Source organism: Coptis chinensis, chromosome 5, assembly GCF_015680905.1.
Source record: "Coptis chinensis isolate HL-2020 chromosome 5, ASM1568090v1, whole genome shotgun sequence".
Classification (NCBI taxonomy): domain Eukaryota; kingdom Viridiplantae; phylum Streptophyta; class Magnoliopsida; order Ranunculales; family Ranunculaceae; genus Coptis; species Coptis chinensis.
Genome location: NC_141460.1, coordinates 59548416 through 59570902, shown reverse-complemented (window position 1 = coordinate 59570902; position 22487 = coordinate 59548416). Strand labels below are relative to the sequence as shown.

At 37.8% G+C, this 22487-nt stretch overlaps 1 protein-coding gene and 1 pseudogene across 1 annotated transcript; one reads left to right on the top strand and one right to left on the bottom strand.

The window, feature by feature from the left end:
• Positions 1 to 126: 126 nt before the first annotated feature.
• LOC147498162 (ATP-dependent RNA helicase-like protein DB10) lies at positions 127 to 22084 on the bottom strand. The gene is made up of 9 exons (XM_086560280.1): positions 21937 to 22084; positions 21310 to 21671; positions 7509 to 7676; positions 4674 to 4742; positions 3865 to 4134; positions 2654 to 3004; positions 2226 to 2503; positions 1226 to 1603; positions 127 to 1085 (listed from the first exon to the last, which is right to left on the bottom strand). The coding sequence occupies exons 2-9, from the start codon at positions 21649 to 21651 to the stop codon at positions 530 to 532; spliced, it is 2412 nt and encodes an 803-aa protein (XP_086416406.1). The 5' UTR covers positions 21652 to 21671; positions 21937 to 22084; the 3' UTR covers positions 127 to 529.
• Positions 10790 to 13147, top strand: LOC147498163 (uncharacterized; annotated as a pseudogene).
• Positions 22085 to 22487: the final 403 nt, after the last annotated feature.

The following is a 22487-nucleotide window of genomic DNA, read 5'->3' as shown; positions in this document are numbered from 1 at the left end:
ATTTCGACTTCACCAATTTATCAATTTCAACGAAGAATGGAACCAAAAATACAAGGAGACAACAGACAAGCTATCAATTTCAACATCTCTAATTTTAAGAGAATGCAGTGCGCAGACAGTAGAAAATGAAGAAAAATGGGATCGTTGATCACCATATACTAGTTCCTATTTCAATCAATAGTCTACAGAAACAATAATTTTACAATAAATTATTATCTCACGCCCATAGATATCAATGGCGAACACATAAACCTGCTTGCACACCCTATTCTTGGTTAGGGCTTACGATTCTATTCCAATTACTAGTTTACTAGTTTACTACAACAGCTGCTGCCAGACAAAATGAATACACCAATTTTCAACGTTACACATTTAAGGATCATCAGAAAGCGACAAATAGCAAATCCCTACGATCCAACCAAGATCAGCACAATAGCAGCTTGGATCCTTAATTACTCCTAAGCATTATGCAAGGAGAAATCTTTTCGCCATCATCGACAGCTGAAATCAAATAGGCCTCGGGTCTTTATCAGTTGACAATATCAACCACCTCAACCCTTTTCCGAGGATTATCATCAGCTGGAATCATACCTTCCTCTTCATCAGCATGAATCAGGCCTTCTTCCTCTTCGTCCTCGTTGTACGCTGGAGGGTGACCATTAGAAAATTTTACATCCTTTCCTGCACGCTGTGGTGACCTTCCCAGATATCGCGGCAGTGGATCATATGTCCTTGTACTCTTCCTTCCATTAAATGGGGATGGTGATCTTCCACGAAGTGGGCTCTTCTCTTTCCGGTAGAGAGATCCCCGATGCTGTGGAGGTGGTGGTGAACGTCCACGATCCATCGACCTGCGAACATTGGGTGAACTGTTTCTTCTTGCCACTGGAGAATGCCTCCTCACAACCTTTGCCAACCCTTCATACCTATCAAAACTGTGACTTCGGCTTCGACTCCGGCTGCGGCTCCTGCTACGAGGATTGCCCCATCCATCACCCCGGACTGGGCTTCGGCTTCGACCACGAATCCTGTCCCTATCACCCATTCGGCGATCAATGTCACTAGCAGGGTAGCCTCTCTGATACCTATCACCATAATAACTCATTATGGCCATCATGATAAATAAATAGTAGAAAACAGAATTTTATTCAACACATCAAATAGATATGGAATGAATGAAGTATACATTTTTTGCACAAATGAAGTTGACAAGTGAGCTAGATACCTATCATGAGATTCAAGGTCATGACCCCGACCCCCATTGCCTCCTCTATCTGACCTGCCTGAAGATGGTAGAAACCCACGCCCGCTCCTCCCACCAAAGCTGGAATCATTTCGTCCGCGGCCTCCATCACGGCCACCGGGGCTAGGACCCCAGCGAGGTCTAGACCTTCCAAAACCACCTCTTGATGCCATTTCACGGATCTGAGGCGGAACTCGCTGATTTGCACCTTCTAAAACCTTGATAAGATCAGCAGCATATTTTGCATCCTGCTCACAGAAGAATGTGTAAGCAAGTCCGGTAGCACCTGCCCTTCCAGTTCTTCCAATCCTATGAACATAGTCCTCAATCCCAGTAGGGAAGTCAAAATTGATAACAACCCTGCAGCGGGACAATATTGTGCTCAATTCATTAGTGATTACAAAAACATATTTAAACATAGATTTGATATTAAACACAAACTGTGAAGTCTTTTCATTCAATCAATCACTACTAAAGCCACATTACTGCAAAATTATCACCCAATATACGAGAATTCACATTCACCAGTATAATTGCCCAGATTATTTTCACCAATTGATAACGCGGTATATATATACTCGATCTATTCATCGAAAACACAAAATACATTTGACCTGTATGGTTGGCCATGTCAGTGCATGTGCATCCATATGGTGGACCAAGATACCTTTTACCCATTCTACAAAGAGAATATGAATTTTCCAGCATGGATGGGAGGAGGAAAAAAGACAAAGCTCAGGTTGTTTTCATCTTTTCCTCAATAAGCAATGGTGACAGCTATTGGGCTAACAGACATACTGAGGTGACAGATAAAATTTGTAAGTTGGGCGAATATAGTTTTCATGTCCGCGGAAATAAAAATCCTTGAACAAAATGGCATCCCAGATTATACACAGAAAAGAATAGAGCCACTAAAGCTATAGAGGTTAAATTTGCAAAGAAGTCTAACTGTCAAATACACCAAGTGTAAAGATCCTTCAACCTGATATCTTTAATGTCCAGTCCTCGAGCTGCCACATCAGTAGCTACAAGTATGGGAGACTTCCCAGAACGGAACTGATTCAACACATAATCCCTTTCACCCTGTGATTTATCCCCATGAATGGCAGCAGCACCAAATTGACGAGTGATTGTACGAGTTAGCTGATCACACATCTTCTTTGTTGAGCAGAAGACTAGGACTTTCGAACCTGGCTCTTGAGATCGCAATATCTGCTCCAACCGCCTGTTTTTCTCCATAGGAGTGACGACTTCAATATACTGCAAAAGAACACCTTATCAAAAGAGGAATAGAAATAAACTCTCTTTTCCAAAATAAAATTTTAATGATCATATCAAAGTTTTATATTGCTTAGTAAAAACATTTCAACTATCCAAAGAAAGCAGTACATGCATGAATTTAGAACACACCTGGGTAATAGACTTGTTTGCCACTAGCTCATCTATACTCCCAATGTTAACTTGAACAGGATTGACCAATAAATCAGCTGCAATTTTACGGACTTCCTTTGGCCATGTTGCTGTGTACATGAGGGTTTGGCGTCGAGGAGGTATCTCCTGCACAATCTTCCGTATTTGAGGTTCAAACCCCATGTCTAGCATGCGATCCGCCTCGTCGAGAACCAAATATGAAACTTGGCGGAGGCTGATCTTTCTCATCTCCAGAATGTCGTTTAAACGACCAGGAGTCGCAACCACGATATCTACTCCTCGCTCAATATCTCTTAGCTGGGGACCCTTTGGAGCTCCTCCATACAAACACTTAAATAACAAACACATTATAAAAAATATCAGTTTTCTTTTATTACAAATATTACATACAGACCATAGAACCATGATTCCCACAAAATTATCTGTAGTAAATAAAAGATCTTAAAGCATAGAATCAATGAAAAGGCAATTGAATAAATGGAATAAACTTTGACATTAATGGGCAAGTAACTGTGTACATTACAAATAAAACTACACCAAGTTTTGAGTAGTCAGGATTGTATGGATCACAACTTACTAACCTCTGCGTGAAAAAATAGTAGTAAACACACTACATTATCTCGTAAGCATATATATACAAGGAACAATGTTTTAATTATTTCTTGTTCTACGAAGTAAAATAGCTAGTTGCATTATTTTAAAGTGTATGACATCTTTCTATTCAAATATACATGCTACAAAATCCTTGGTTCATATCTATATATTTCTACAGTAACATCTAATTTCTTTCTTGCTTTTTATGGGTGTCACCATGTGACTGTAATAGTGTAATACTATATCTTTCCATAAAAAGTGCGTCTAGCCGTCCAGGCCAGTATAATGATTACAGCTGGTTCTCCCATGATGATAAAGCAATAAAGCAAACACCATTCATAAATCTAAAGATGCAGATAGATATCAAATAACTATCAGCAAAAGAATGACTTAATAGCTCCAAATCCCCAAACAAATAAAGAATAAATGGAACTCAGAAAAGCAACAAAAAAAAACTTCATTTTTTTCAAAACATCAAAGAAATTAGCAACAATATGTGCATGTGCATGTGCATGTGCATGTGCAAGTGTAAGTGTAAGTGCAAGTGCAACGCAATAACAAATACAATAAATTAAGTTAAAGGGAAGGGAACACACCGTGCATGAAATTCTTGACGACTTGCTGAATTTGACCGCCTCAGCTTGTATCTGTGTTGCCAATTCCCTTGTTGGTGATAATACCAATACAGTAGGACCCAATTGAGAATTATTACGGCTGCGTTTCAGATGTATAAACCCTGGAATTAGGTAGCCCAAGGTTTTCCCGGAGCCAGTTTTTGCAATCGCCACAATATCACGACTCTGTAGAGCAACTGGCCATGACTGGGCCTGAATTGGTGTTGGAGCAGAGAATCCAGCATTGTGTACCTGGAAAAGCAAAACCAGTGACCCCCGTGAGGAGAGGTACCGGCTTAAAGTTTTCTGTTGGTTCTTTTTTTGGATTTAACCAGAGGACGAGGTAACGCTAGAAGAAGCGTTACAATCCCCCAACTGTAGATGAAAGCTGCTTGCTGATGCAAGCTGGAGCAGGAGAAAGTGGCCTTCTGTTCGGACCGAGTGGCAGACTGAACCATCACCGGCGACAGCCCTGGCCACGAACTGGGTGATTCTGAAAGCCCTTCTCAAAAGGTCCACCATAGGAGGGCACTCCAACTATATGCAAGCCCCCCACAGAAAGGGTGGCACAGCGTACGACATTAGCTCCTCCTGGAGCAAATATCGCACCTGCGACAAAAAAGGACAGATGGAAATTGGACATGAGTCTGAAATTCAACATCGGACCTCCAGCAATCACAAAACTTGCACAGCAAACAACATTAGGGTACATAATTAACTTACTTTTACGTTCTAGGCAGAACCTATTTCATTAACACGTAAAGACAAGAGAAGTTGAAACAGAACCTTACCTCTCTAAGAATTTCCGACGGAAAACCGGTTGATTCAAATGATGTAAATGGTGGGGGTACGTCATCACCCTGAGGTTTCAAATTATACTGAACTATTAGACTCCATAAACAAAATACCAAGAACCACAGCAAATTAGCAAAGTAAGAGAGGGATTGAGAAATCATGATTACAAACCCCAAGGATCCTAACAAAAAAACAAAACTAAAATTAAGACTTTCAACATATTCCAAACTTCATGTATTCTTAATGCGGATGATAATTGGTGGAAGAAAAAATTATAAAAGTCCACAATTTATTAAAAATAATCAAGAACCCTAGTTCTTCATAAACCCTGATAATCACGCCTTTGATTTTATTTTCTGAAATAACTCAATAACATCAACTCCCCCTAAACATAATTACAAGCCCTTATTTATAACTAGGGTTTCACCTTGACAGCAAAACAAACCAATAAAACTATGCCATGTGGCTGCTACTTGAATTACACCTATGCATGCACACCCTTGGGTTTGGGCTAGACCACGATTACGATGTCCACATCAATTTTTTATTTTTATTTTTGATCAGCAAAACAATATTTTATATTAATAATAATGAAAATGTAGTGTGAGAGATTCACAAATCACACTACCAGAATTACATATATAGGCTAAGCCTCAACCAAAGAGTCCCATCTACAAATGAGGTCTTCCAGTTTCAAACCTCTAACATTAGGTAAGAAGGACACCCATGCCCACATAAGTGTTTTACATTTGACAATAAGTTGCTGGACATCCCTAGACTCGTCATCGAAAGTTCGACGATTGTGTTCCAACCAAATGGTCCATGCAGCTATGTGAGCTACAACCTTTGCCAGTATCCGACCGGCGAGTGAGATAAGACCATCTGGTTTGCAGTTGAACTGCCCCATCAGACCTTGTGATGCGTCACCATGACACTTATGAGAAAGCTGAAATAATCCCATATTATTTGTGCCACTTCACAATCCAGGAACAAGTGTTGATTGGTTTCCTCCTTAGAACACATGACACACCTGTTGACGAGAATTTTGCCCCTCTTGCGAAGATTATCACATCTCAAGGTCCTCCCCCAGCACAAAGCCCAAACAAAGAATGAGACTTTGGTTGGAACTCTATCATTCCAAACTTTGCCATATGGAAAAACAAGGCCTCCCAATTGCAAAGCTTCTATCCTTTTCTCCTCGATCATCTCGTACATTGACTTCGGAGTAAACGGTTGAACCTTCCCTAACCACTTCCATTTGCCATGATCTTTGTTAACCCTTTGAGTAGCAAGCAAATCTAGAAACTCACAGATCTGTAGGAGCTCTCTATCTAACAAATTCCTTCTAAATTTCAGATCCCACGACTGTACATCATTATCCCATATAACATGTTGATGAACAGTCCCACTCTTGTTACAAGAAATGACATACAAATCTTTGAAACTTTCTTTTCGAGGCATTGGCAAGCACCACTTATCATCCCAGAACAGAATTTCATTTCCACTTCCTATCTTGAAACTTAACTCTCTCTCCACCATGTCTTTATGGTTCATAATTCCTTTCCAAAGACTGCATCCATGTGTGTTGCTGACTTTCTTAGTGAACCATCTTGTTCCAACAACTCCATATTTGTTCCTGATCACATCTTTCCATAGACTCCCTTCTTCACTACCGAAATGCCAAATCCACTTAGAAAGCAAAGAGGCATTCACACCTCGAATACGCCTAAATCAAATTTCACCATATTCTTTTGGAAGGCACACTCTTTCCCAAGATATCAAATGGTAACGCTGCACCTCATGTCTTGTACCCCAAAGAAAGTCCCTCATCATTTTCTCAAGCATTTCAGCCACCGATACTGGAATAATGAGCAAGGAAATAAAGTAGACGGGCATACAAGCAAGTGTGGACTTGATAAGGATAATCCTACCTCCTTTTGACAAATATTTGCGCTTCCAAATTGCTAATCGTTTACTGCATCTTTCAATGACTGGGTTCCACATGCTTTTATCCTTATAACCAGCAGCTACCGGTAACCCGAGATATGAGGATGGTAGAGAACCAGTCCAGCAGCCCAACACCAAGGCCAATGCATCTGAATTGGGGAGGTCATTCACTTTATATAGATTAGTCTTACTCACATTAACATGCAACCCTGAGACCGTGACAAACCACATAAGGATAACCTTTAAATTGAGCACTTGGTCTTCTCTAGCATCAAAGAAGAAGATAGTATCGTCGGCGTATTGAAGATGTCCACATCAATTCTATACAGGATATTATGTTGTGCAAGCATGTATGTCAGTTAACGCTTCCAATGAACAAGTTTATGGACAAAGCCAAGAATTTACAGAACATAAGTTGTTAAAGACCAGCTATTGACAAAGAGCATGGTAGACCATAACCAGGCTTTGAAATCCACAATAATTAAGAATATAAAAGGTCTACAGATGAAAGGTTTAGTGTATTAAGCTAAATAACGAAATAAAGCATTAGCCACAGTTACAATGTCTTCCAAATCAAATCAAGATTAACGGTCACAAGTAATATTTAATTGGAATTTTCAAACCTAAAATGAGATATACAAAATACATCATTCCCTAGGATAGTAACTAACAGAAGTCATCCATAACTGTCCCGAAAATCTAAAACAGAATCATCACAATCCAAGTAGCTTCACATTACTTAAAATTACATCCACTTTTGAATCAGAGGTGAGTCACAAACACAAGAAGCACGTAAAATGGTAAGCTTAAAATACCCAACATAGAAATACTCAAAGATAAAATTGGCAAAAATCAACCTTACATCATGAAAAATAAGAGCTTACATTCACAGTTATTTCATGTTGATGACGGTAGGACTCTGCAGATGAACTAATCCCTACATCTGATCCAAGTGCTTTAGCAGATGGCTTTAAAGCATGTGAGCTGTGTAAACGGCCACCACTAGCTCCATTTGGGACATCATCTAAATGCCCAATACTACCCCTGGACCCCTGATAAAATTCATTACAAACAAATAATATTTATTCAGCACAAAAGGAAACTAGTAAACTTCAATAGGCATTAGCCAACAGAAAACGTAAAATGTGAAATAAGAGAAAGCGCAGTTGAAGGTACAGTAAGATAAAAGTAGGGATTCAATGTCAATTGGGAGATATCTAATAAAATAAACTTATATTAATTGATTTAAGAGTCATGATAATTGATAAGCGTAATTATTAAAGATAAGTGCATTCTAGCAAAATAAATGTACAGTAAGATGATAACTCTCTCTCTCTCTCTCACCAAAAAATAAAACCGTAATGGATATACGTACATGGTAGTCATCATACGTGTTAGGGAAGGCAAGAAGAGCGACTACTGACTGCTTAAGGCATGCTATCGACTCCTAACATCAGTATTATGGTTTATTAACCACTTAATTTCAATTGATGTCACCCATCTGCTATCTAGAGGCTTTACTAATGGAGAGAATTGCAAACTTCATTATTTTTTTCTTGATAAAAGATAATATATTAATATACCCATGAAGATTACATCAACACTTTGAGTAATTAGTTAAAGGAAAAAAATGAATTTCTGGGCATACAAATTAAGCCCAATGGACACAAAGGGCATCCAACTTTATTTCATAACAATTTCGGCATCCAACTTGTCGATTTTAACAATGTAGGCATTCCGTCTCAATTCCGTCCAAATTAGGTAACGGAATGAATTTATTTTTACTTTTTAAACTATATATATTGTAACACTTTATTTCCAAAATGTCATTGTGTTGTGATCTGTGTTGCATGGGTACGCCTCTCCTTCCGCCGTGTCCCGTGTTGTGTCGTACCGACACCGAAACCGACACGACACAGATACGTGGTCGGAGTGGTCGGAGGGCTTTGAGAAAAAAAAAACAGCTTTTTTCATAGTCAAATTAGGAGGAAAGTTAGAAATTGTTTACATACCTTAATTTTAATAATCTGTTCTTTCTCTTCAGGTTTCCATTAATGATTTCAAGGTTCAAGCACCTGGTTTTGAGATCTATCGGATGAAGAAGAAGGGTTTTGACTTTAAACAAAAACTTTCTGTTGTGCCAAAGCACATCAATTTTTGCTGTCTTCAATTATCTAATTTAAGGCTGGCCGGCTGGGCCAGACTACAGTGGCCCAACTTTGGGTTTTTGCTGTTGCCAATACCCCACATTTTTGTGGATGCAAACCAATCCACGTTTTTTTGGATGCAAATCAGCCACGTTTTAGCTAACATTTTGATATATTTTGCTCTTTTTTTTTAAGAAACTATTTTGACTTGACCAAAGATTTAAGCATTTAAGGGGTATACTTATTGACTTGAATATATTTAGCTGCTTGTAAGTATCAAAAATTGATGTAAGGTTTATGACAATATTTTCATTAAAGAAATTTGATGTAATTATACAAAAAAAATTATAGAAATTGTATGGAAATATATAATGTATATATTCTTTATGGAAATTTGACATAACTATAAAATTTTAAGCGAAAGTTGATATCATTCAAATCCACTGAGATATTTAGTAAAATTCAAGTGAAGGTCAGTATAGTTTCGAATTTCTATTTTACCAATTGTCTCGTTTCTCTGAACCACTAATCTTATTTTTTTTTGTTAGAGTTCTTGTAAGCAGTCACAAAAGGGGTATGGAACCCCTCCTCACCTATATAAGAAAAGTGTGAGGAAGGGTTGAAACCTAACTAATAAGTCGTCCTATTTTCTCCCTCAATTTTCTTCTTGATTAACTATAATAATATTTCACTTTTTCATTAGGGAATTGTTATAAGAACTGCACGAAAACGAACTCCAAAAAAACTAAAAATGATTAGTTAGAAGTTTTGGTGTAGATGTTCTCCACATCATAGAGATCAACCTCACAAGAATTCAATTCATTTGAAGATGTGTAATATCGTTAAAAAATATTTAGTAAACTATGGAATTATCCACACTCTGAGATTCTTAAAATTTGAAATAGGTGTTGGCAAAGTTAGACATACTCAATTATGGAATGACTAGCTCCACCCAAATCAACCCTCAATTAATTTCGTAAGTAACCTTTGATAGCGGAGTTCAATTAAAGACATACTCAAGTTAAGTTATAGTATGTTCAATCTTGACTCAGATATAAGTTGTAGCACAACCAAGAACGATCAATATTATATTTTTGCTATCAATTTAGATCCGTGTTAGAGTTATATTGTAAGCCGTTAGATATTGTAAACAGACTATTTCCCTATATAATCTATGGTCCATGATCCATAATCACGAATACTACGTGTTAGAGTTGCTATAAGTTGTTCCTATATAATCTATGTCCCATGATCCATGATCACTAATACTATATGTCAGAGTTCTTGTAAGTTTTTGGACAGTTGGGACTAAGGGTGGAATTTGAGCCTAGCGGCTTGGGCTCAGCTTGTTTGTTTAACTATATAAGCCGAGCTCGAGCTCAAATTAAAGCTCGTGTAACAAATGAACTTGATGAAGCTCGGCTCGTTTAACTCAAATAGCATATTTGTAGAGTAAAATGACCAAGCCACTCAGGCTTGGCTAGGGCTCAGCTCGTTGAAGCTCGGCTCGAGCTTGCTCATTTAACTATATGAGCCGAATTAGAGCTAAATTGAAAGTTCGTGTAATTAACGAGCCGAGCTTGAGCATGGTAAAACTCGGCTCGTTTAGCTCGAATTCCACTCTTAGTTGGGACACTTCTAATTAAGCTATAAACATATTATTTTCCTATATAAAAAAAACCAATATCAAACATCAATGACTTAGAAAAACCAAACACAATCATTTGTTATTGGGTGTACACAAAGATGAAATTAGTACTAGAAGGTGGGAGCATAGGATATCTCCACTTATAAGTAAGTAAACAACTAATTTTTAGCCTTAGATGAATTACGATCCAATGGCTGCCCAAAGCCCATTTTGTTTTCCCTAAATCTTATCTTGTTTTGCCCTAAATCCGGCCTCTTTTGTTTTGCCCCATAAAAGCCGTAAAAGCCAAAGTAAGAAACAACAAATAGTATTTCATCTTTCTATTTGAAGCCGCCAAAAATGGAGACTAAAAACAACAACCAAAGTTAAAGTTAATGCCCTCTTCAATTTTCAATTGCAAACTGACCCTACCACTAACAAAGCTTGAGTAGTTCTTAAGGTATTTAATAACTAAACTCAAATAAATGTCAAGCTCAAGAGCACTAGCAACCGAAGGAGGAGCAGGAGATGATAAGCTTATACTTTCTCCTCTTTGGAATCACGTTGAGAAGATAAGCAAGGCTCCAGGTGGAGGAGGAAATTACAAGGTTAGATGCAAGTTCTGTTCAAAAATATGGAGTGGTTCATATTCAAGAGTGAAAAAACATTTTCTTGGAGAAGGAGGTTTTGGGGTTAAAGAATGCACTGCTGATCCACAAACACTGAAGATCTTCAAAACAGAGCATGAAAATGCTCTTAAACGCAAGGCTATGTCGAATGCAGCTAAATCAGCTTCAGTTCCATTACCGCAAGTTCACGATGGAACGGGTATGAAAAAAACAAGAATGTGCGACACTTCAATAGGGAAGTCATTCAATCTCACTGAAAGGGACGTTTTGGACTGTATGATTGCTAGAATGTTCTATGCTTCAGGTCTACCATTCAATCTCGCCCGTTCTCCATATTTTAGAGATGTGATAATGTATGCATGCTCACACAACCTGAAAGGTTACACTCCCCCTTCATATGATAGTCTTCGAACAACACATCTTACTAGAGAGAAAGAAAATATTGAAAGGATGATGAGCAGCATCAAAACTTTATGGAGTAAGACTGGGGTTAGTCTTGTTTCTGATGGCTGGACTGATGTGCAAAGAAGGCCACTTATAAATTTTATGGCAGTTTCTCCAAGTGGTCCTATGTTTTTAAAAGCTGAAGATGCAAGTGGGGAGTATAAAGATACAGCATATATGGGTGCTTTGTTTATGAAAGAAATTACTGGAATTGGGGCTGAGAAGGTGGTTCAAATCATTACTGATAATGCACCTGTTTGTAGAGCTGCTGGATTAGTTGTTGAAGCACAACATCCAAGTATATTTTGGACGCCATGTGTGGTTCACACTTTGAACTTGGCACTCAAGAATATATGTGCGCCAGCTAACACTGCAGAAAATCACTGTGTGTTTGAATTATGTAAGTGGATTCTAGAGATTGATGAACAGGTGAGGACGATTCGACACTTCATCAATAACCATACACTAGCTCTCTCCATTTACAAAAAATTTGCAAAGCTTAAGTTGTTGAGCGTGGCTGAAACACGATTTGCATCGACAATCCAGATGTTAGCAAGATTCCAGAAGGTCAAAGATGGGTTAGAGCAACTAGTTATGTCAGAGTTTTGGAAAGGATACAGGGGTGGTCCAAATGCCGAGAAGTCAAGCAAGATAAAGGAAAATATATTGAGTGATCAGTGGTGGGATAAAATTGATTACATTCTCGAGTTCACTAATCCCATAGTTTCAATGTTAAGAGAATGTGACACAGACCGCCCTACTTTGCATCTCGTGTACGAGATGTGGGATTCGATGATTGAGAAGGTGAAAAAAGCAATTTTCCGACATGAACAAAAAGATGTGATAAGAGATAAAAGTAAATTTTATAATGTCGTGGAGGAGGTGTTGATTAGCAGGTGGACAAAAAGTAACACCCCATTGCATTGTATGGCTCATAGCCTCAATCCAAAGTATTACAGTGATGAATGGCTGACTGCGGGTGTTGGTAGAGAACCTCCTCATGTGGATAGAGAGGTTTCGATTAATCGTGAAGAATGTTTCCGAAGACTTTTTCCAAATGACGCCCAAAGAATTGTTGCTCGTAGCGAGTTTGGAAAGTTTTCTGCCGGGCTAGGAGACTATGGAAAGTGGGAGGTTATGACCCAAAGAAGTTAAGAGAATCCTTTAGTGTGGTGGTCAACAAATGGGTCGAGCACTCCACTGTTGCAAGCTTTGGCAGCCAGGCTTCTTTCCCAGCCATCTTCATCTTCGTGTTCCGAACGCAATTGGAGTACCTTTTCTCACATTCATACATTGAAACGCAACAGGATGGATTCTGAAAGAGTGGATAGCTTAGTTTTTGTGCATTCCAATTTGCGACTATTATCAAGAAGCGGTGATGAGTACAAGACAGGACCATCCAAGTCGTGGGATTCATTGGGTCAGAACTTGATGCTTGATGGACCTGTTTTACAAGATGCAGAGTTGTACTTAGATGATGAAGACTTGGACCCCTCATCCTTTGAAGAAGGAGAGGCAGAACAACACATTTGAAGGTTTAAACCATGAACTTATCAAGTAAGTTACTTAATGTTTTATGATTTTATTATATAATGGCAGTCTTTTATGGATTCTTTTGGTGATAATTTTGCTAATGTTTATTTTGTTTTTGATGATGCAGAGCTGTCCGTATCTTACATGTTGGCGTTGAAGGCTTGATAAGTTGATATGTATCTTTTTGAAGAAGGCGGTTTTATCCTTTTTTTGGTTTTCTTGCTGAAGCACCATATTGCAAACACCTGGTCAAGTGGTTAGTCATTCTAGAATCTGGATAGTTTTAGTTTATTGTTTTTTGAAAGGGGAAGAGTGGGAGACAATTATGAATTATGTTAGTCTTCTGCTCCCTTTACTTTTGAGCTGTGTTGCATACTTGCATGTAACAACTAACATACAAGTATACAACTAACAATGTTAGTCACTTAGTTGTTACATGCAAGTCTAACAACTACAAGTATGTAACATTGTAAATTTGCAAGTATTTAGTATTGTAACCCTTTTCTTCGTTCTTCTGATGTTGCAATGTCATGAATGTATCATTTTGTTATATAAAATCACTTGGTTTATTTTCTTATGACGAGGTGAACAACTGTCGAGAAGTCGAGAACTTTATGTATGAGAATGTTAAACAACCAAATGCAATCACTGGCGTCCATGTTTAAGCCTTTTCGGTATGTGTTTTAACTCTTAACACTATGCTTTTTAAATTTCATTGTTTTTGAGGATTGAAATAAAACAATAAATATATTTAATAAAAAATTCAAAATAAAATATTAGCTGTGTCCCCGTGTCTGATATTTTAGAGCTTGCCGTGTCCGAACTGTCGTACCCGTGTCCAAATCGGACACTCGTACCCGTACCAATGCAACACAGGTTGTGATCCATTACGTTTAACTTTAATACTAAAAATTAGCGTGTCTTAACCTTGATCGTCCAAATATACGAAATCAACGGTTCTCATTTAGTTTGTTCCATCCCTAACCACCACCATGAATCTCACTATCCCATAATAAATAAATAAAAATCACTCCAATTAAGGAGGGTAACATAATAGGGTAACAATTAATTTGATGGTGATGAAGAAACCTTATGGAATTAAGCTAAAATTAACAACACTGAATGGGTTGGAGACAGTGCAGGTGGTGGTTAGGAAGAAGACATAGAAACAATTCAAGATTTTGCTTTTGTGTATGTTTAATCACAACCATTGGATTATGATCTTTTGAGCCACAAGCTTACAACACATGTAACTTACTTATAAATGGGTTTAACAGAAAAAAAATTTCTAGTAAAAATTAACTTATGATATATGTAACTTACTTATAAATGGGTTTAAAGCAAGATCTTTTTAAACAAATGTTTCAGTTAGGTATTTACGGACGGCAGAGGGACGGGATGCCTATAGGAGTGCGTTTGTTTGCCAGGAATCGGACTTGAGAAGCGGAATTAAATAGAATTCTTAGTGGACCACCCACTTTTGGCTGTTTGGGAGGCACGGAATCCAATATAATTGAATTCTAAAACGGACTCCAACTCCTTTTATCAAGTCTTAGAGACCCCCGTTAATCCGATAGAATGATGGACTATGGAATCGGACTCTTCTTTCTAATCCACTCGCAAATCTAGCACTCAAAATTAGATCTCTCAAAGCCAAAAAATATTTCACTTTCGCCAAAAAACTACCACTCCCCCAAAGATCTCGGGGTCCTACACTATATATCTTCTCCAACTCTCGCTCAAACTCACATATTCTTGTTCATTCTCAGAAACCATATATTTTTTCTGGTATGTATTCATCTTTCTTCTTTTACTATTTTGTTTATTTGGGTTTCAATTGTCTCATTCTCATTCTAATGTATGTGTGCAGTGAGATTTTTATAATTAAATTTTGAATTGGCTTAATAGTTATGTATATTTGAGATATTTGATGGTCATTTTTTGGCCAAATATTACTTTGCCGTTTACATATGCACGCATTTTTCATCTTGTAAGCACTGTTGGTAAAAAAAGATTTGATTTTCACTTCATACAAATTATGCTCAGTTATGCTTGTATGCCCTTACTGTTGTTTGTGTGGTTTTTTCGACAACACCACTTCCAAACACATAGTTTCTACGTACTGGTGTTGTTTTAGACATTGTTACATGTCCATTGTTAATGTTGTTTTCTACTTTGTTTAGGCTTCAAATTTAAAATTTTATTTTCAATTCGTTTAAACTAGTTGATAGTGTAGGAATATGGATGATGAGTTCGAGATTGCAGCTTACGTGTGCATAATTGTTGTGTACTTTATTTGCGAGAGGGCACTCACATATTTAAATGTAGATAGAGCACCATCTATAAATTGCGATGTGGAGAGAAATCGATATCTTGAGAGGTTATACACGAATAGTGATCGTCAGTGTCACAACATGTTGCGAATGAATACAATTGTTTTTCATAGATTGTGTGAACGACTAGTCTTGAAGGGGTTGAGTCCTAGTAGGTGGGTTGGAGTTAAAGAACAAGTAGCAATGTTCTTTTTCGTTCTTGGCCATGACACCAAAATAAAGGCGCGTAAGCTTTTGATGTTATAAGATCATCGGAAAACGTATCATCGACATTTTCATAATGTCTTGCGAGCTGTTTTAAAACTTGGGAAAAGAAGTAGTGAGGCCTGTTAGGGCAAATTATTCTCCTAATATGGGTAGTAGAACACAACCTTGGGCCATGAGATACTTTCGGTAGATTTGCATAAACAAATATAATGTCTTCTTCTATATGGTCCAATTTATTTTGGATATTTAATCTAGAACTTTTCTTTGTAGAATTGTGTTGGTGCTATTGATGGCACACACATACCGACTTTAGTACCAATAAAAGAGCAAGATGCTTATCATGAATGAAAGGGTGACATTAGCCATAATGTTCTTATGGCTTGCTCATTCGATATGAAGATCACGTATGTGTTAGCGATTGGGAAGGATCCGCTCATGACAATGGGTTGTTGAGAGCGGTATCATCACGATTCAAGTGACAAGTTAACAGTTCGAGAGGGTAAAATGAGTTCAAATTAGTTTTATTTTTTAATTATTAGTTTGACTTAAAAAAATAAAAACGATCTAATGTGTTAATACATTAGTGTTTGTAGGCAAATATTACTTAGGTGATGCGGTTTTCCACATGTTAAAGGCTTCTTGATTCCTTATCGTGGAACAAGATATCATTTGTCCGAACACACACGCATACCGGCAACATATAAAAAAACTATATAACTACCGACACTCATCTTTGCGTAATGTGATCGAAAGGGCGTTTGAACTTTTAAAAAGCGTTTTGCTTACTTGAGGCATGCCCCTTTTATAGCGTGGATAAACAAAATCAAATTGATAATAGCTTGTTCTATTCTTCATAATATCATTCGAGATGAAGATCCGGGTGATATTGGGCAAGAATGGCGGATCTTCCTGAAGACGGTAATGATGTTGGCACTCGAAGGACGAGGACATTACAAAATGAGATCTAGTGATGAGTGGATGGGTTTAGAGAAAAAATCTTGCTCAAACTATGTGGAATGACTATGATTATCGTCATCCCCGAGCAAATGCTTTAGTTTTGGATCTTTTTTTTCTTTGTTGCATGTTTCAATTATGTAGAACATTATGATTTGATTTATCTTGGGAGGACATGAAAACTTAGTTGTGACTTTGGAATAACGATTATTTATTTTGTGGTTTCCTATGTTTCTTCTAGTTGATATATTTTCATTACATAAATTTCAATTATATATCTTGGGAAAATTTTCTTAACGTAATGGAGTCCTGACGGAGACACAATCTGGGGTGCAATCACGACATGCGGGGTCCGGGAAAACATTTTGGTCCAATTCTATGGATGCATGTATGTTAAGTGTTTTTACAGGGAACATTTGCACGGGGCCTCAAAGCGGGGGAACGGGTGGAAGGATTACACAATCAATCTTTGTCATCTCGAGGGTGAACAAGATAGCTCATAAGGAAATTACCAAGGTGCATGTGCAAAATAGGTTGAAGACAATGTCAAAATTTAAAGATGCATATTACAAGTTGATGAGTTTCAAATGGTTTTGGCTATAACCCTAATCTCAAACTATGGATGCAAATCCCATTGTTTGGGAAGAGGCTCAAGGTAACTTCAAGCGTGAAATTCTTTGTAGGATTGTTACATTGTTCTATTTTGTACATTATATATGTTTACCCTCAAAAAGATATTGTATGTTTTTATTTGAAGAACATAAAAGACTGCTTTTATGCGGTTGCTAGCTGTCCTTTAGTGTCCACTTTGTGCATGCTGTTTTTTGTCATGAAGTTACGCATAGCTAGTACTTTTGTCCTCTAGTGTCCACTTTGTGTATCTTTGCTTTTTGTCACAAGTTCTCGCATAGCTAGTAGCCTTGTTCATTATGGTTTTGGTATTTAGAAATATAAATAGGGGAGCTATTTTGTTTTTATATTGGATATGACTTGAAGTTTTCATTACCCACCACGGACATTGTAGGTTGCTAGTTGCTTCATAAAGCCTTGAGAGATTCATTAATATTTAATATTTTATTCATTATATTTCTTTATCAATTAAGTTGGGAAAAACATAGGCTTTGAACAATATGTGTTTGTTTACGAAGGTCCACTCCACAGGTTGAAGAGCTACATGGGGAAACCTATGCCAAAATTACTAGAGTGGGTTGAGGTGCTTGGAAACAAAACAACCACCGAGTAGGAGGATGGCAACCGTAACTAGTGCTCTTGATGATCACGAATGCAAATAACGATGTACCACTTGACCAAGAGCAACAAGATCCTTTGTTAGGAGAAAATGGCCGGTTGCATGATTTTCCTTCCCTTGACGAAGTCCGCGCATTACCCGCTATTTCTAAAACATCTCCAACGTCACATTCTAGTGCGAAAAACTTCTTCGGACTAAGAAGCGTAATCGCTCAATGGTTGGAGGTTTAACAACCCAAAATGACCGGATTGAAAGGATCGGTTGACCATTTGCGATGGCAATGGAATCAAGGAACAAGATTGAAGAAGCGAGGAGCGAATGGAAGACCCACTATGGGATCAATGTTCTAGTGCAATTGATGTCATAGTTGATATGGATGATGATACTAAATTGGATGCACTAGAGTGGTTCATGGGAGACTCGGAGAAGAAAAAAGATGTTCTTAAGAATCAAAGAACATCAACGCCGATCTTGGATTATACTGAAAAAATTAGGCACAACGACTATTATTATACCTTTTTCTTCTTGTTGAATAAAGTAGGACATATGTTTGTCATTTCGTTTTAGATATTACTAGGCAAGCGATCCACCGAACTACGGATGTACTTCCTACAAATTTTTATTGAAGTTTTAGAGACATGAGCTGATTGTAGGTGGACAATATCAACCATTAACGGGTTCCCCGCAAAACTTTGTTGTTATGGGAAAAGTTCGACATCGAGGTGTTTTCCAAGCCCCAACCGTGTAAAAGTAGTTCATAGATTTATGATGTGATTATGTGAGCTAAGGAATCTAACATCTTGTTTATAATTTAGAAGTTACATGTCTAGGTATGAGAAACTAAGAGCAAGGTTCCAATCGTAGGAATTAGGGACTTTTTGCAACTTAGGGAGACCAATTAAATCAAATCACACAAATATGATGCATATTCGATAGTATGGGAGATTTGATGGACCACTTAAGTTCCTTTGGTGCAAACATTTGACATTGAGTTTAAAAGATCTCGCTATCACTTTCTTTGCAAATCGAGTTATGGTTATTGCCATGTGAAATTTTGTTCTCCTTAGGGTCATGATATTTTGATGGCTACAATGCTCAACGGAGCGAAGAATCATGGATGGAGCGTTGCTTCTAATAGCTGCCCAACGAGAGCTGCCCCAACCTCAAACTTCCGAGCATTTGGTCGCTCTTGACATTATGCAACCCGAACCATATTATTATCCTTCAAAATAAGGTCGATCTTGTCCAAGAAGATGTAGCGATCAACCAGCATGAAGCAATTCAAACATTTATCAAGGTTAGTTAACTTTGGCAACCAAGTACTATCTGGTCTAGTATATACTTATTTAATCAACTCAAGGTTGGATTTCTGAACTGAAACTTTTACAGCACCCTGTTGCTGATGGTGCGCCAATAATACCGATTTCTGGACAACTGAAGTATAATATTGATGTTGTTTGTGAGTACATTGTGAAAAAGATTCCCGTCCCAGTTAGGGACCTTGGTATGTTTGTTGTTAGTTCTTGTTGTTCACTGCGAAGCATAGTCTAATTTGCAGTGATTGTATTATTATTGCAAGTGCATGGATACTTCTTCGTTACAATTTAGCTTACTATTTCCGTCTACAGTTATTTTGCTTCAATATAATAGGTGAGTTGTTTCATACTTGAAAAAAAGGGGATAAATTGAATTGAAATAAACCAAAAGTTGGAGTCTGTTATAGGATTCCATATGGCAACCAAACACAAAAATCTAAATAGGAATTGAATTCCGATGATTTATGAAAATTTGCCAAACACACATTTTATAAGTTGGAATCAAATTCTATTCTAGTGAATTCTATTCCAATGGTTTCCTATCCCATTCTATTCCTAATTAGTTTCCAGTCTCGGTTGCCAAACGCACTCCAGTATTAAAAATAAACAAGCTGGATGTGGATTCCCATTGTGTGAATTGGGCTAAAGTTGGATGCCCAGAAAAATCATTTTTTTTCCATAGCCAAAAACTAATATCTCAAGACCAAAAAAACACCCCATCACCCCTAACACAACCTTCCCCAACAAAAAGCGTAAAACAGTAAAAGCTAAGGCTAAATGCTAATATTTACACGCCCACAATTGCCTAGCCCCATTGTTGCATCCACCAGCTACCCCACCATCCTAACCACCTAGTCACTCTCCACCTCCTCAAAGGCTTCTTCATCCAAATCTCCCTCCATATAACATTCATCAGAAAATTCCACATCCAATTTTTCATCCTCTGAATCATAGATGTCATCCAAGTCTTTGAAATCCTCCACTAATTCAGTTTCATTGCTCCCCTTTGCTACCTCCTCCCACCTACTGTCCAGCAAACCTTGAATCTTTCCTCTGCATCCTTCAACCCACACCCCACCTCTTCCCAAACTCCATGAGCTGATCCTCCTCATCCTTGTTATTAACCTACAATTTCTTCCCCTCAATTCTTTCATTCTTCTAGTTTTTCTCAGACATCACTACTGTTCAGTGTTCTAAACAACGGCTAGTCGACTCGCCTGGGCCTAAAATAGGTTAAAAACGTTTGGATGATTAGTCGGGCTAGGCAGGATAATCGGCCTCTAATCGGTCTAGGCGGGCACAATTTTTTAATTTCATTTTTGAGAACGACGACTTTTCCAAAAGAAAAGCCCCAAGAAGGCTTAAGATTAAGTATGGGTTTATAGGACTTATGACCAAAGGGTAAAAAGATCAAAACAGAGTGTGTTTCATGCGAACCTTCTCAAAATAGATTATATTGTATTCTTCAGTCCTCTCTCTCGGTCTTTCAGTTCAACTCGTCTTAAACTCGAGCAGTTCACTTCATTCTTCAACTCTTACGGAATTTTTTAAGAAGTACTTATGCTTGTGTTTAATTTATGAATTATGGTAAGAATATAGTTTAATCACTCATATGCATTTTTTACAAGAACATAAAGTTTGATTTCTTCATTTCTTGTACCCTGGGTGTGTATATATTTAAGGAAAAAAAACGCCTAGCACCTAACCTGTCTAGACACTGCCTAGAAGGCATATGCACTCTCCCACCACCCGACAACTGCTTAGAGCTATTTAGAACATGGTTGTTGTTCTCTTGCCATATGTGGGAGCCCTACCACTTCAATCAAACGATCCTTCAGTCGATTCTCCTCCCTTTTCTTCGCCCTCCGTTGGTAAGTCTTGTTTTAAAAACCAGTGAGGCATCAAATTTAATTGTTTCTGCCAATTAATGTTTGGCGTACACTTTTACTTTGTAACGCCTAAAAGATGACAATAGGCGGCTGCCCTTCCTGGACACCGCGTAGGTCCACTACTGATTATATAAATCAACTAGATTTTCAAAAAGATCCAGCTATGGATCTTCGATACATTGTTCTTTAAAATAATTCGGAATATAAGCTACTCCTTTCTACTAAACTAGTGTTTTCAATTGTCATTACAAAACACACCACCTACGAGTTCTTCAACAGTCAACACATTACATATTGCATCATAACTCAAATCAGGTAAATGACACTATACATACGAATTAAAAGAATAAATTATACCTGCTGGCTCCTTCCTGTAGGAATCGGTGCAAGTTTCGGCCGACCATGAACATCTCCATTATGTCGAACATCCTCCTCAACTCTCCCACCACGATGCGCTGAATGGTGAGCATGAACTGAAGAACTTATAGGAACTGACCCAGACTTGGCACAAATGGGTGATGCCCCACGGCGTCCAGACGATGCTACAGGTCTTTCATATTGGGTAACATTCGTATCCGGATTCCAAAAATAAAGATACCCAGTTTTGCCATCAACTAAACCTTTCCACGGTTTAGGTAGTGAAGGGTCTTCTGGTGCATATTGTGGACCACTAGGTGAAGCTGATGCAGTTTCAGCCATAACAATACTATATCTCCCACCTGAAAACCAATAACATGTATACTCAAAATTCAAATTCCTATATATTAGACAACAAATAAAGAATACCCAAATAGTCAATTCCAAAAAAGGACTAATAATTTCAATAAAAATCCAATCTTTATTGTATAACCTGAAGAACAGTATTTCAAAGTAATTATTATTAAGGTTATACTAGTAATTAAAATGGGTAGTTAGATTTATCTAATAATAATAATAATAATAATAAGTAAGTGAGAAAGACAAGTTGGGATTTGAGAGGCATACCTTCGGACTAAAAATTTGGCAGAGGGCGTGCGGAGGCGGAGAAGTGGAGAAATTTTGACTTTGGAGAATTTTGGATATTTATTGGATTTCAGGAGAGATCTCAAGATGAGGAGGCGGTCAAATTCTGCGAAATATCGTGAGTTGTCACATTTACCCGTTTTTCAGTGTGCCCATAAAAACAAGGGTTTATTTAGCTTTAGGCCCACGTTGACTGTCATTGATCATATTTGACACTTCCGTTGTGGTGTGTGTGGTGTCGTGAACTTTTTTGATGCCATAACTACCCCTCACACTTTGTACATATGACCGTTGGGGATAGGGTGCCTAACGCAATTTTACAACATTTCGTTGGATTGGGGAGTCATGATTACAACACGTGTTGGGGTAAATTGAAAACAAGATTTTTGAGTTTTTTGTGTGGGCATGTGCTACTTCTATAAGAATCTATTCGATTTCTCCATTTATACACACAAATTTTATTAGATTTCTTCTTTTTGAGCATCAACATGGGTGGAAGTCGAGCTCTTATCATTGCTGCACCAAAGGTGTTT

Coding starts and splice junctions, on each gene's coding strand:
- LOC147498162 (XM_086560280.1), bottom strand. CDS start 21,651: ATGGCTGAAACTGCATCAGCTTCACCTAGTGGTCCACAATATGCACCA. Junction 7,677..21,309: donor CTACAGGAAGGAGCCAGCAG/GTATAATTTATT, acceptor GAATTTTATCAG/GGGTCCAGGGGTAGTATTGG. Junction 4,135..4,673: donor CGTCGGAAATTCTTAGAGAG/GTAAGGTTCTGT, acceptor TTGCTTTTCCAG/GTACACAATGCTGGATTCTC.